Here is a 15,773-nt window from a genome sequence, read left to right as displayed (position 1 = left end):
AAGCATTCCAAGTCTTTATATTTTTTTTTTTATAAGAATAGATTTATCCTTCAAGCTGAACTCCAGGAAAAGTAAAATTCCTCCCTTGCATTAGGGCTGTGCATACATTGCAAGGCATAACTGCTTGTTTGTGTCTGGGGGACTGAGTAAGGCAGTTTTACTTATCTAACCCACCACCCCAGCATGCTCCTCTGCACTGTTAAGACTGGTCACTACAGCCTGTTCTCCCCTGCACTCAAGCGGTCTAAGGTTCTCTGACATCATCAAGCACAAGGCCAATATCTCTGCATTAAACGCGAGGATGCCTTTGTTCCCCTACGCTGAAGCTCAGGGGATCATAGTGTGCCAAGGAGTAGAGGAAGTTTCTAGGGCATGATAATCAGGCAACACAAGCATTTTCAATTGAAAGTAAAAAATTATAGCCTCTGTAATTTTCCAATTACCTAATAAATGTTTATTTTTTTCTGTATTGCTTGAAAACATCAAAAAATGCAAAGCTATGTGGGTGATTTTGTCATACTACAGTGTAACCAAAAAGATCCACCTACTCTCCAAAACCTGCAGCTTGAAAAAATGAAATAAAACATAATCTAAAAGAAAGGTCCATGGACTCTCCTCTTGTAACAGAGAGGGTCTCCGGTGATTGACCCAACAACTCACATGAACCGAGTCACGTGCGCCTCCATACCCACAAAGGATAATTATTCCCTGCTTCTAGCAGCTGAACAGAGCAACAGGGGACCAAAGGTAAGAATGTGCTGCTAGGTTGGAGAATTAGAACAAACGTGTTTATATGACCTGCATCAGCAAAGTACAAAAGAGATTTGATATAACCTATATTATTGCTACACTAGCTGTTTTATAATTCACAGTTACTATAACTACCCCTTTCTAATTTAATGGACAATCAGCTACAATAATCTAAAACTGGAAAATATATATTTTTCCTTGCCCTGTAACCATGAAAACACTGAAGACACTCCGACACACACTGAAGATACTGTTTTTGCACAGACTGTCTTTAGATATTCTATTGCCCGATTGTATGATTTACTTGTTTTTCTCAGAAGAGTAAAATTTCAAGCAGTATTAAAGCCAAAAGCAAGCATATTATATCGCAGCTTATCAATTCCTGGATATGATGGCTGCATTCATTTCCTTTTGGGGCATCCTTTCTTCTATTTTTATCTGGGGATTCAACCAGTATGTTTTTTTTAAGAAAATAAGCTCTCTTGCAGTTATAGGGATGAGACCAGGGCTCAAAATTTCAAATCCTGAGCAGCTAGCTAGGCCTCTTGGATTACTCACCACCAGTTACTTCAGCCTGCCCTGTCCTTAATCCCACCCCTAAACACGCCCTCATAAATTCTCATTAAATTACACTTAAATGTTTTATGCAGAATTAAGTTGTAAAAAAAATAGTAACAACAACTTTATTTGTGCCTACCAATGCAGGCTGCATGTGCCTACCAATGCAGGCTGCCTGTGCCCACCATTGCAGGCTGCCTGTGCCCACCATTGCAGGCTGCCTGTGCCCACCATTGCAGGCTGCCTGTGCCCACCATTGCAGGCTGCCTGTGACCACCAATGCAGGCTGCCTGTGACCACCAATGCAGGCTGCCTGTGACCACCAATGCAGGCTGCCTGTGACCACCAATGCAGCCTCGTGCCCAACAATGCAGTTGTGTGCCCACCAATACAGCCTTGTATCCACCAATGCAGTCTTGTGTCCACCAATGCAGCCTTGTGCCCACCATGCAGTTGTGTGCCCACCAATGCAGCCTTGCATCTACCAATGCAGCTGTGTGTCCATCAATGCAGCCTTGTGCCCACCAATGCAGCCTGTGTCCACTATGCAGCCTACCTGTGCAGGGGAGGAAAGGAACAGGAGAGCTGCCCAGGTGATCAGAGTGCAGCACAGGGAACACAGCGATAGCAGCTTTCATTTCAATTGCTGTGTTCCTGCTGCTCAACGTCATATACAGCCTCGCCCCCTGGCAGGGGAACTTTGATTGACAGATCAATCGTCACTGGAATTGGATGGGTGATCTATCAAATTTCCAGGACCAGGAGAATGAGCTGTATCTGACAGCAAGCAGTGGGAACATGGCAATTGAAATGAAAGCTGTTATCGCTGTGTTCCCTGTGCTGCACTCTGATCACCTGGGCGGCTCTTTCTCCCTTTCCCTCCGTGATCGCTGGGAGGAAGACTCCCATTCCACCCAGGCTGCCAGCGGTGCTCGACCCCTGCTCCCAGGTAGCCATATAGCTCGCCAGCCCTCAAAATCGACTTGCAAAATGCGAGCAGGCGAGTGGACTTTTTGAGGGCTGGATGAGACAAAACATTTACCACTGGTATGGGTTGCTTAAAGTGATTGTAAAGGTAAATAAAAAAAATAAAAAAAATAAGAAACATGTTATACTTAACCACTCTGTACAATGAAATTGCACAGAGCGGCTGCAAGCCTCCTTTTTTCAGGTCGCTCGCTAGCGCTCCTGGACCCTCCCCTCTGTCCAGTACCCCTATAGGAAGCCACTTTCCATGGGGGCACTTGTGCCTGCTCGCACCCGAGCCCCTCTGCTGTGTCCACTGACACAGCTCGCTCGTCACCGAGTTTGACTGACAGCATTGGGGATAATAGCTCCCAGTGTCCCAGGCAAAGCCTGCAATACCCGGAAGTGAGGGGAGAGAAGAGGTGCAGACGTGCATGGCGCTGAATTGAATGAGGGTTCAGGTAAGTAAAAGAAGGGGGTGAGGGAAGGCTGAAACCTAAATCTTTTTTTACCTTAATGCAAGGACGGAGATTTTCACTGCAGCCTGTATACACACCCACATGTGTGATGTTAATATCATGTGACCTGACTATCTTTGAGAACAAGTAACTGTTCTCTCTAGCATAAAAGATAAAACTGAGCATGTGCAGGTCGGCTACTCTGCCTGTATTAGCTGGCCTTCCCCCGATAGACAGTGCAGGAGGGGGAGGATTGATGAATACTGGATAAAACAGCCCTTTTACACAATGCAGAGGATTAACCCCTTAAGTTCCACAGTGAGTATAACAAACATGCTATGCTGCATATACAGACTGATTTTACTGTTGTGGGTTTAGTAACACTTTAAACTATCCAGGCTGTAGTGTCTTGGTAAAAATGTTTACCCTTTTTAAATATAGGAACCACGTTGGGCAGTTATGTGCCCACCATGCAGTTGTGTGCCCAACAATGCAGCCTTGCGTCTACCAATGCAGCTGTGTGTCCATCATCTCACTTATATATGTGATGCATATATTGTCATTTGGTTTAGTTGATGTCTGATTATTAATTATTTGGTGATCTAAAGTTTTTTTGTTGTTATTTTTTCTATGTGTGTATGTTCATATGAGATTGATGACTTTATATATATATATATATATATATATATAAATATATATATATATATATATATATATATTATATTTATGTCAAATTTATTTTGGATCACCTCCCAATCAGTGGGTTAGTGTACTCATTGATTATTGTATTCACAGATTTAGCGCAATTCTAGTTTTTTTTTTTTTTTTCTATTCTTAGTCACTGTATTGATGCCATGCAGGAGAATTGCTGCTTCTAATATTTTTGTGTGATTAAGGTACATATGTTTAGGTGTATCTATATATTTTAGCGCAGTTTCTTTTTCCATTTTTCTATGTAGTTAATCTTACTGAAAATGTTTCTTACCCGAAAAAAAAAAAAAAAGAAGAAGGAATGCATCCACTACAAATAAGGACTAGTAAGCTGCAAAATATTCCATTTTTTTTTGGATTTGTTATATTACAGCCTTATTCCAAAATGGATTAAATTAATTATTTTATTCAACATTCTAAGAACAATACCCCACAATGACAACATGCAAGAAGTTTGTTTAAAATCTTTGCATATTTATAAAAAAAAATAAAAAAAAAAATCTCACATGTACATAAGTATTCACAGCCTTTGCCTGAGGTCAAAATTGTGCTCAGGTGCATCCTGGTTCCACTGATCATCCTTGTGGTGTTTCTACAACTAGTTGACTAGACATGATTTGGAATGGCGCCTGTCTATATAATATCTCAGTGTTAACAGTGCATGTCAGAGCACAAACCAAGCCATAAAGTCCAAGGAATTGTCTGTAGACCTCCGAGACAGGATTGCATTGAGGCACAGATCTGGGGAAGGGTTTTTATTTTTTTTTCAGCATTGACGGTCCCAATGAGCACAGTGGCCTCCATAATCCAACTGACAGAAGATTAGAACCACCAGGATTCTTCCTAGAACGGGCCACCCAGCCAAACTGAGCTATCAGGGTAGAAGAGCCTTAGTCAGGGAGGTGACCAAAAACCCAATGGTAACTCTGACAGAGCTCCAGCGTTTCTCTGTGGAGAGAGGAGAACCTTCCAGAAGAACAACTATCTCTGCAGCACTCCACCAACCAGGCCTTTTATGGTAGAGTGGCCAGACGGAAGCCATTCCTTAGTAAAAGGCACATGACAGCCCACTTGGAGTTTGCTAAAAGGCACCTAAAGGACTCTCAGACCATGAGAAACAAAATTCTCTGGTTTGATGAAACAAAGGTTGAACTCTTTGGCCTGAATGGCAAGTGTCATGTCTGGAGGAAACCAGGCACCTCTTATCACCTGGTCAATACCATCTCGACAGTGAAGAATGGTGGTGGCAGCATCATGCTGTGGGGATTTAATTTAGCGGCAGGAACTGGGAGACTCGTCAGGATTGAGGGAAAGATGATGCAGCAATGTACAGAGACATCCTTGATGAAAACCTGCTCCAGAGCGTTCGGGACTTCAGACTGAGATGAAGGTTCATCTTCCAACAGGACAATGACCCTAAGCACACAGCCAACATAACAAAGGGTGGCTATGGGACAAATCTGTGAACGTCCTTAAGTGGCCCAGCCAGAGCCCAGATTTGAATCTGATTGAACATCTCTAGAGATCTAAAATGGTTGTGCACTGACACTCCCCATCCAACCTGATGGAGCTTGAGAGGTCCTGCAAAGAAGAATTGGAGAAACTGCCCAAAAATAGGTGTTCCAAGCTTGTAGCATCATACTCAAAAAAGACTTGATACTGTAATTGGTGCCAAAGGTGCTTCAACAAAGTATAGAGCAAAGGCTGTGAATACTTAAGTACGTGTTATTTTTTTTCTGTCTTTTATTTAATACATTTGCAAAGATTTCAAACTTCTTTCACTTGGCCTTTTGGGGTATGGTTTGTAGAATTTTGAAGAAAATAATGAATTTAACACATTTTGAAATAAGGTTGTAACATAACAAAATGTGGAAAAAGTGAAACACTGAATACTTTCTGGATGCTTTGTATTTATTAGATATACTTAGGGCAAGGCAACAAGCACAATTTAATACTTCCATCCTCAGCCTTATATAATTGCCTTAATACACATTACTTACTTGTCTCGTTGTATAACTCTTAAGCCTTGTACACATGATCGGATTTTCGGAAAACAAAGCGTCAGGCTATTTCGGAAGGGCTTGTGCCAGGAACTTGTCTTGCATACAAATGATACACAATTGCTGGCCAACAAACAGGAACATAGTTACGTACTACAAGGAATTTCAGCTCTTGAGCGCCACCCTTTGGGCCCCTTCTGCTAATGTCATGTTTGGTGAGCATTGATTCTGAGCATATGTGCTTGTACTTTGGACTTTTGTGTGATAGACTTGTGTACACATGATACAAATATCTGACAACAGACCGTTGTCCGTCGAAAATTTACTAGCCTGCCATCCAACATTTGTTGGACAACAATTGTCTGATGGAACATACTAACAGTTGGATTTTAGGCAAACTGTCATTACACAATTCCCTGCCGAAAATCTGATCGTGTGTCCAAGGCTTTAGGCCCCTTTCACACAAAAGGTCTGATCAGGTTTGCCTGTCAGTTTTTTAAGCGGACCTGATCGGATTCTACATTTACCTCTATAGACTGGCAGGTGTAAATAGACTTGTGTCCATTTATACCCACCTACCTCCAATCCAATCTACTAAAAATAAAAAAGGAAGGGGATCTGCCCCCCTCCATCTAGGCAGATCAGATCAGAGGGCAGTACGGTGTAAACGGACAGTGGAGTCTGTTTACACCCGGCTAACCACCAAGCAGATTGGGCTTGGTCCGTGTCTGCTCAGTTTGTGCAGAGCAGACACGGATCAAGCTTGCTCCGCTCTATGGGCAGCCAGGTGTAAACGGACTCCGCTGTCTGTTTACACCGGACTGCCCTCAGGTCATCCGCCTACATTACTCAGATCAGCAGGAAATCAGCAGTCAGATCCCCTGCTGATCATAACAGAATCTGCACCATGTGAAAGGGGCCTTAAGCTTGAGAAAGGTCTCCTGCACTCAGACAGTTCCTGCCTGTCAACTGCCTGACCTCACATACTGTTTCACAGGTTCTGAGGATAGTGTGGAAGTCAGGCTGTTGGAAAGACAATTAATAGACTTTTGGGTGACCTTTTAGACAACAGATAAGTAAATAATGTTAAATAAGGAGAGATAACTGAAATATTTCAAATATAAAAATGCAGTTATAACTATTTAAAACATAATATTCAAATACTCACAAAAGTTATTGTGACAGGTTCTCTTTAATCTAATCTTCTGCATATGTATTAAGACTACAGTTCCCTTTTAAACACTGCAATAATAACAGTCTACTAGAACATTTTTCTGCTTTATAACTAGGCTAATTTGCTGGTGGAGAAGGCACAGGATAAAATGAATACTGACAAGATGATGGGTTTTCATACCGATATCGCTGTGATCCTAAGAGAATCAACAGTGGAATGGGTAAAAAGATACCACAGTGCAGGTCCAATCTCTCCAGTGATGAATCCTTGGACATGTGAAGTGATCGTAGTGCAGACATTTTCAATTATTTTGGCAGTCACATGATGAATGATTGGCTCTTCCTATAGAGGAGAAAAAACACATAAATATGTATTATATCCGAGCCTCACATTTACAGAGCAAGACAAACTCCCAGGAGCCCATGAACCATCTGTTTATGTTTACTTCACTACTACAGCTTAATGTAATATTTCACCGTCAAACTTCATTTAGGGTCATAAAATGATAAAAGTACCCAGATGCTGTGGCCATTTTTTTTTTCCAAAATGTTAGTTGTTTATAATCAGGTATGTAGATGATATGGTCATTAAGCCACCGAGCAACTACAAGTTCCAGTTAGAGCTAATTAGCACTTCTTTTGCATAATCCAATCGGTGGTCACTTCAAAAGTGAATTTGTATTTGAGGAAACAATTAAAGTGGTTCTAAAGGCTTGGCATTTTTTACTTTAATGTATTCTATGCATTAGGTCAAAAACTTGTATTGCCCCCTTCACCCCCCTGTATACTTACCTGAGCCTGATCTCGATCCAGCACTGTGCCTATCTGCGGCGACTCTCTCCTTTCTCTCTCTACTCACAGAGGCAGCAGTGGGAGCCATTGGCTCTGTGAGCAAAGAGCAGGGGCACGGCTGAGCCACGCTGTGTCAATTGACACACGCACACAGCCCCACTCAGGCGCGAGCCCACAGGTGCACCCCCATAGGAAGCAGAAGACTATGGGGGTGCACCAGCGGGGGTCCCAATAACAGGAGTGTTAGGGGCCACTCTGTGCAATACCACTTCGCAGAGAAAGTAAGCATAACATGTTTATTATTTTAATTTACAACTTTACAAATGCTTTACCTTTGCAAATTGTTATTATTGCCTGTGTTGTCTTATGATAATAGGGGCTTTTGAAGTTATTACTTGTGCTCCCTTATAAATTATTACATTTTGCTTGTTACAAAGGACACAACATACACTAAGCAATAAGAATGCTTTATCAAAACTGCTCAGCAATTAGACAATAAAATGTTTTAGTGCATCCCAGCAGCTTGCTTTGGATAACAGATCAATGTTTGCTTGATCTTGTCTGCACATTTGTTATAGTTCAGCCCAGTATTTGTGAGTGCTAGGATCACCTTAAAGCAGTGGTTCTCAATGCCTGTCCTCGGGACCTGCTAACAGGTCAGATTTAAGTATTACCTTGGGGAGATGCAGACTAGAATACTGCAATCACTGAGCAGCAAATTATATCACCTGTGATGTATTTCAGTTATCTTGCAAACCTGGACTATTAGTGGCTCCTGAGGACAGGAGCTGGGGACCTCTGCCTTAGGCCCCTTTCACACTGGGGCGGTGCGGGCGTCGACGGTAAAGCGCCGCTATTTTTAGCGGCGCTTTACCGTCGTTTTAGCGGCGCTTTACTGTCGTTTTAGCGGCGGTCTGCGGGCACTAGCGGGGTGGTTTTAACCCCCGCTAGCGGCCGAAAAAGGGTTAAAACCGCCCGCATAGCGCCACTGCAGCGGCGCTATGCCGGCGGTATTGCCGCGTTGTCCCATTGATTTCAATGGGTAGGAGCGGTTTAGGAGCGGTGAATACACCGCTCCTTCACCGCTCCAAAGATGCGGCTAGCAGGACTTTTTTCACTGTCCTGCCAGCGCACCGCTCCAGTGTGAAAGCCCTCCGGCTTTCACACTGGAGTGAAAGGGGCCGGTTTTTTTCAGGCGTTACACAGGCGCTATTTTTAGCGCTGTAACGGCTGAATACCGCCCCAGTGTGAAAGCAGCCTTAAAGTAATATGAAACCCTCAGTTTTTAAGCACATTCATCAGCCAATTTAATTACTTACTAAATATGCAGCATCTTTATCTTTTAATCCTTGCCTATGTTTCCATTCAAGTGTATAACATGACCGCTATCCCAGGTTTCCTATTACAGGTGGCTGCCTACTCTGTGTGCATTAATAGAGACAAACAGCCCTGTAGCCTAGGATGGCAAGGCACTCTCCTGCTATTTCATCCTTCTTATTCCTGGCTTCTCCAAGCTAACAGACTGACTGGAGACTACACGGTCCACTGTTAACTCCAGAGAAGACCATAAGTTCAGAGAAGCAGCACTGAGGGAACAGGAACCTTCAGCATTGAAGGTTGTAAACCACAAGTGCAGAGGTAAGAATTTTAACACATAGTTTATTGGGGAATGTTTATTTTATTGTGCTCAGTATGTGAAGCTAAAAAGCAACACTACGGTTTATTATTACTTTAACCACCTCAGCTCTGGAAGGTTTTATTCCCTTCATGACAATGCCATTTTATGTCATTTAGCACTGCGCTACTTGATAATTGCACTGTCATGTAACACTGTACTCAAACAAAATGTGTATCTTTTTTTTTTTTTTGTACACACAAATAGAGCTTGCTTTTGGTGGTGGTGTTTGATCACCGCTGGGTTGTTTTATTTTTTATTACATAAAAGAAAAAAGAACAAACATTTTGAAAAAGTTTTTTTTTTCTACTTTTTGCTATAAAACACATCCAATAAAAAAAAATTTCTTCATAAATTTAGGCCAAAATGTATTCTGCTACATGTCTTTGGCAATAAAAAGCCAATGGGTATTGATTGGTTTCCATGAAAGTTATAGCATCTACAAACTATGGTATATATACTGGATTTATTTTTTTATTTTTTATACTGAATGGCAGTGATCAGCAACATATAATAGGACGGGGATAGTGTGGCGGGTACGTGGGAACTAACTGCCCCTAGCATCGCCGGTGACACTAATACTAATCAGTGCTAATACTATACATTGATCGTTTAGCTACAGTATCTGCAAGGGGGTAGTTCTTCCCAATAACTACAAGTGGGGGGTAGGGCAAGACTGAATGTTGAGACTGGAGTGAAACTAGCTGTACTGTGCTGCCTCGTAGAAAGCCCCATCAGCCCCAAAGCCGTCATGCAGGCATGAAATGAGGGCAAACCAGGGCCTATGAATGGAAGGATTGAAGTTTGTTTCAGGGCAGAAAGATCCTGGACAAGGCCATCTCCAGTGTTAGACCCAGGCAAGACTGTTCCAGGGATGACTAACAAAGGCTGAGGATCTCTCCAGATTCTGCACTGTCTACTGTACATTGGCTGACAAGGGTTAGTGGGGACTGGTCCTTCTGCGGGAGATCAGCCTGGTAACTGATATATTTCCCCTGAAAACAGCAGAGCTAGGATCAGGGCAAGAACCTTGTTAAAAGGTCAGTGAGTGGAGGCCAAAAGGGGGACAATGTAGTAATGCTCATAACCCACACTAAACTTCAGATAGCATTGGTGGGGAGGAAAAATAGGGATGTGCAAATAAGCATCCTGGAAGGAGGGAGGCAATGACTGACCTGGCTGATTGCATGAAGAACTTGTGAACCTGCAAGAGCAAGTTGAGAGTTTTAAAATTCAGAATGGGCCAAATGCCTCTATTTGCCTTGGGAGCTGTGAACACGTTTGAGGACCTTGAAAGCCTTCCTCATTTAGGACTGGGGCAATGACCAACTGAGAGAAGCTGCTGAGCAACAGCAAGAAGATCTGCCACCTTTGCAGGAGATGAAGCAAAATTAAGAGCACAAAGAGGAGGCAGAATTCAAAACTCCAGTTTGTAGCCCTTGTAAGTGACACTGCACCCAAATATCAGAGTAATGTTATAAACAGAAGGTCAAAAAGGCCATCAGAAGTTCCCCCGGTCTGACAAGTGGGTGTGCCACATCATTGAGACGAGGGCTTGAAGCCAGAACTTGAAACTGAAAGTCTGAGAAACATGAAAGAAATGTTTCCTTGTCTCAGGAGTAGAAAGTCTACCTGCAGGAGTGCATGCTTTCTTCTTCTGAGGGACGAGAGTACTCCCCCCCTTTCTGATCTCCTTGATGTATGTGCCCTAGAGGGACCAAACCGGAATTTTGGCTCAAGGCATTTCTTGCATTGGATTTTGTGACAGTAAAAAAATATCAACCAGTATGCAGGGTTATATGATGAAGCGTTTTATAAGCAGTTTTTTTTTTCTTTAATAGATGATCATTCTTTACGATCTTTATAATGATTTTTGCTTCACAAAGTGAAAACCGAACTATTATTATTATTATTATTATTACCATCAATGTCATTACATTGATACATTAGAGTAAAATTAGACCACTCGTTTTAGTTGACATTCAGCAATTCCTATTTATTTTCATCTCAGCTTCCTTGAACCTGGTTCCATGCAATAACAGGTCGACATTCTGCTCTAACTGTGACATTCTAATTGCAGAGCTTTTGTGAAGTGAAGCGAAAATGCAAATATTTTGATGTGCTGTTGGTTCACAGTAGTTCAAGTACAATATGCTGTCTAGAGTGCATTGATATTACAAAACACATAGAATTAAGTTCTGCTTTTATTCTATAAAGAAAGAAAATAAAACAAGCAACTGAAACTGCAAGGCTGCTTTATTAAATGCTACAATCTCGCTCTCTCTCTCCATATTTATATATATATATATGCACACACCGCATCTTGCAAAAGCGAGTACACCCCTCACATTTTTGGAAAATTTTTATTATATCTTTTCATGTGATAACATTGAAGAAATGACACTTTGCTACAATGTAAAGTAGTGAGTGTACAGCTTGTATAACAGTGTAAATTTGTTATCCCCTCAAAAAAAACTCAATGCACCGCCATGAATGTCTAAACCAATGGGAACAAAAGTGAGTACACCCCTAAATGAAAATGTCCAAACTGGGCCCAAAGTATCAATATTTTGTGTGGCCACCATTATTTTCCAGAACTGCCTTAATCCTCTTGGGCATGGAGTTCACCAGAGCTTCACAGGTTGCCACTGGAGTCCTCTTCCACAGCTCCATGATGATGTCACAGAGCTGGTGGATGTTAGAGACCTTGCACTCCTTCAACTTCCATTTGAGGATGCCCCACAGATGCTCAATAAGGTTTAGGTTTGGAGACATGCTTGGCCAATCCATCACCTTTAAGCTCAGCTTCTTTAGTAAGGCAGTGGTCGTCTTGAGGGTGTGTTTAGGGTCGTTATGTTGGAATACTGCCCTGCAGCCCAGTCTCCGAAGGGAGGGGATCATGCTCTGCTTCAGTATGTCACAGTACATGTTGGCATTCATGGTTCCCTCAATGAACTGCAGCTCCCCAGTGCTGGAAGCATTCATGTAGCCCCAGCCCATGACACTCCCACCACCATGCTTGACTGTAGGCAAGACACACTTGTCTTTGTACTCCTCACCTGGTTAACACCAAACACGCTTGACACCATCTGAACCAAATAAGTTTATCTTGGACTCATCAGACCACAGGACATGGTTCCAGAAAAACCATGTCTGCTTGTCTTCAGCAAACTGCGGTCTTTTTTGTGCATCATCTTTAGAAGAGACTTCCTTCTGGGACAACAGCCAGGCAAACCAATTTGATGCATTGTGTGGCATATGGTCTGAGCGCTGACAGGCTGATCCCCCCCCCCCCACCCCTTCAGCCTCTGCAGCAATGCTGGCAGCACTCATACGTCTATTTCCCAAAGACAACCTCGGGACATGATGCTGAGCATGTTCACTTAACTGTTTTGGTCGACCATGGCGAGGCCTGTTCTGAGTTGAACCTGTCCTTTAAAACCGCTGTATGATCTTGGCCACCATGCTGCAGCTCAGTTCCAGGGTAAATCTTCTTATAACCTAGGCCATCTTTATGTAGATCAACAATTCTTTTTTCGGATCCTCAGAGTTCTTTGCCATGAGATGCCACGTTGATCTTTCAGTGACCAGTATGAGAGAGTGAGAGCGATAAAACTAAATTTAAGTTTCCCATTCACACCTGAGACCTTGTAACTAGAGGTTGACTGATATGGGTTTTTCTCTGGCCGATGCCGATATTTAGAAATCGCGGTGGCCGATGGCCGATATATGATGCCTATTTTTTTGGGCCGATATGTTAGACCAATTTTTTTTTTCCCCTTCATCTCATAAAATCTAACAGACACCTGTCACACTGGGGCATTTTTCAGGTGCTTGTTGGCCAAAAATAGCACCTGCAAAGTGCCTGCAAAATGGCTCCCCTGCAGTCTGTGTGGAAGCCTTAGTGCTTTTACACTGAGGAGATGCGCTAGCAGGACGTAAAAAAAAAAAAGTCCTGCAAGCAGCATCTTTGGAGTGGTGTATACCGCTCCTCCACCACTCCTGAGCATTGAAATGAATGGGCACCACTGTCAAAGCGCCTGCAATGCGATTTGGCAGCGGCTCTTCACGGGCACATTTAACCCCTTCCTCGGCCGCTAGCTGGGTTATGAGTGCCCTGCCAGCAGCCGAATAGCGCCGCTAAAATGACGGTAAAGCGCCACTAAAACTAGCAGCATTTTACAATCAACACCTGCCCGCTCCAGTGTGAAAGCAGTCTTAAAGTGGTTGTATAGTCTTTTTTTTTTTTTTTTTTACTTTTACCTACAGGTAAGCCTATAATAAGGCTTACCTGTAGGTAAAACAAAAATCTCCTAAACCTGTATGGTTTAGGAGATATTCCCATTGCAATGAGCCACTGCAGTGGCGCAATGGCACAGGGGATTCTCGGCCGGAAGCCTGGCAGGCCCCAGAAACCTGCCGGAAAGAAATGCGGTGCTTACTAGCTCATTATGCCTTTTCCCTTACAGGTCTGAAAAAGAAAAAATAATTTTAGCGGGTTTACTCCCGCTTTAAGTAATAAGTGATACAGAAAATGTCTTACATTTAAACATTTATTAAACAAAACAAACCTCCAATCAGTTCACTTGTGTGTATAATTTAGATTAAAAAATAAATAAAAAACTATATATTAAATATACAAAAACAGGTAATCAAAACTTTTGGATGAAAAAAATGGGCTAACCATTTATTTTAAATCATTAGTGCATTTTTTCCCAAAAAATTGTGTTTGAAGGACCTCTGCGCAAATACCGTGCGACATAAATTATTGCAACAACCGCTATTTTATTTACTAGGGTCTAGGCTAAAATATATATATATATTTTTTTTTTTTTTTGGGGGGGGGGGGGGGGGTTCTAAGTGATTTTCTAGCAGAAAATATAGGATTTTTACTTGTAAGCATCAAGTGTCAGAAAAGATTTAGTCTTTAAATGGCTAAACTGAGAACTCCTACACACAGAGCTCAGTTCATTGATAATTATAAACATCGTATCTCTTTGCTCTTTCCTTGGCAGAGAGGAGAGTTCCACTGAAGTCTTCAAGCAACTTGCATTGACTTCTATTACAGAAGTCTTTTGCAAGTCGCGTTGAAGATATAATCGGCCTTTTTTAACAGCCCAATCGGCCGATGCCGAATAATTAATAAATGCCAAATATCGGCCGATATATCGGTTGACCTCTACTTGTAACACTAACGAGTCACATGACACTGGGGAGGGACAATGGCTACTTGGGCTCAATTTGGACATTTTCACTTAGGGGTGTACTCACTTTTGTTGCCAGCGGTTTAGACATTAATGGCTGTGTGTCGAGTTATTTTGAGGGGACAGCAAATTTACACTGTTATACAAGCTGTACACTCACTACTTTACATTGTAGTAAAGTGTATTTTCTTCAGTGTTGTCACATGAAAAGATATAATAAAATATTTACAAAAATGTGAGGGTAGTACTCATTTTTGTGAGATACTGTATATTATATTTTACAATTAAAAAAAAAATCCAGGCCAAAGATCATGATGACAGCCAAAAGGTATACAGTAGATTATGTAATTAATGAAACTGTTAAGCCCCGTATTTAACAATATAAAGAGACCCTGACAGCAAGTATGTGCAATTGGCCTAAAAATGAACAAGTCTTTACAATAAGTATATAAGCTACATACTGTTACAATTCCACTTGCAGCCCCACCCCGCACAGAGATTTTCTAGTTGGTGGACGCTCAGTGGTAGGGGCAAAACATAGCATGGTTTAGGTCAGTGACAATATACCACACACGTGAAGCGCACAACGACACAGCACTTGCAGGTTGTTAATATGTTGTGTGTTAAAAGACCTTTTAGGCTGTGTTCACATTTGTGTGATGTCAGACATCACACACGATTCAAACTGCACTGCTGTGCAGATCATATTGAATGTCTGGGGGATGCAAACTCAGCTATACAGATTGTATGGCTGAATTCACATCACATTCAGGCCAAACTCATGCAGGACCCCTTTTTTTTTGTCTGCACCAGAATCGGATTGCATGGGTGTTCACACCCATGCAATATGATTCCTGCCCAAATTGACAGTTCACACTGTGATATGCGACCTGATCTGGGGGTGTCATTAACTTTGTATTGACACTCCCAGTGATTCACATAGGGCATTGTGAACTGGTGCAATCACGCACTGGATTTGCAGGGTTTCCCGCATCACACCAATGTGAACCGAGCTTTAAAAGGGAGTGCAATTTGTTTTTAAGAATTGTTTTAAATAAAGTGGATTTACACCAGGGCTCAAGTCCTGCGGGAACTCATGGGAACGGAGTTCCTGTACTTTTTCCACAACAGGAACTCAGTTCCCATTAGCAGCCGTGTCCTTCAAGACTTTGAAGTATGTGAGCTGTGTGGAAGGTGCTACACCAGCAGCTGCTGACACAGCTCGCAATAGTAAGTAATACACACCTGACCATTCAGGCTTTGCCAGTAGGGGGCCCCATGACAGCTTCCGCTTTGATCTACCCGTCAGCTAGCTGTGATTGACAGGTAAATCAGGTCCCTGTTGCTAAGAGATTGTATTTAGTCAGACCTCTCGTGATGCGTTCCTCCCCGCTGGTCCTTCCTGATTTTCTGTCTCCTCATCTCCCCCCCCCCGTCCCCCGTCCCCTGCATACTTGCTCTGTGTGTCTCGCTGAATCCCCCCCTC

The 15,773-nt window shown here is 42.4% G+C and overlaps 1 protein-coding gene across 2 annotated transcripts in view; it reads right to left on the bottom strand.

Moving 5' to 3' along the window:
- The window catches only part of ULK4 (unc-51 like kinase 4), a 951,013-nt gene that overhangs the window by 609,219 nt on the left and 326,021 nt on the right, over window positions 1-15,773 (bottom strand). For both annotated transcript variants that reach the window (XM_077491567.1, XM_077491568.1), the window contains exon 20: window positions 6,798-6,959. In XM_077491567.1, the coding sequence (XP_077347693.1) occupies window positions 6,798-6,959 (162 nt within the window). The remainder of the gene's footprint in view (window positions 1-6,797; window positions 6,960-15,773) is intronic.

Source organism: Lithobates pipiens, unplaced genomic scaffold, assembly GCF_037356315.1.
Source record: "Lithobates pipiens isolate NorthernLeopardFrog02 unplaced genomic scaffold, aLitPip1_a1.2 Scaffold_19, whole genome shotgun sequence".
Taxonomy (NCBI): Eukaryota; Metazoa; Chordata; class Amphibia; order Anura; family Ranidae; genus Lithobates; species Lithobates pipiens.
Note: the sequence above shows the minus strand (reverse complement) of the source record. Positions and strands in the feature narration are given on the sequence as shown.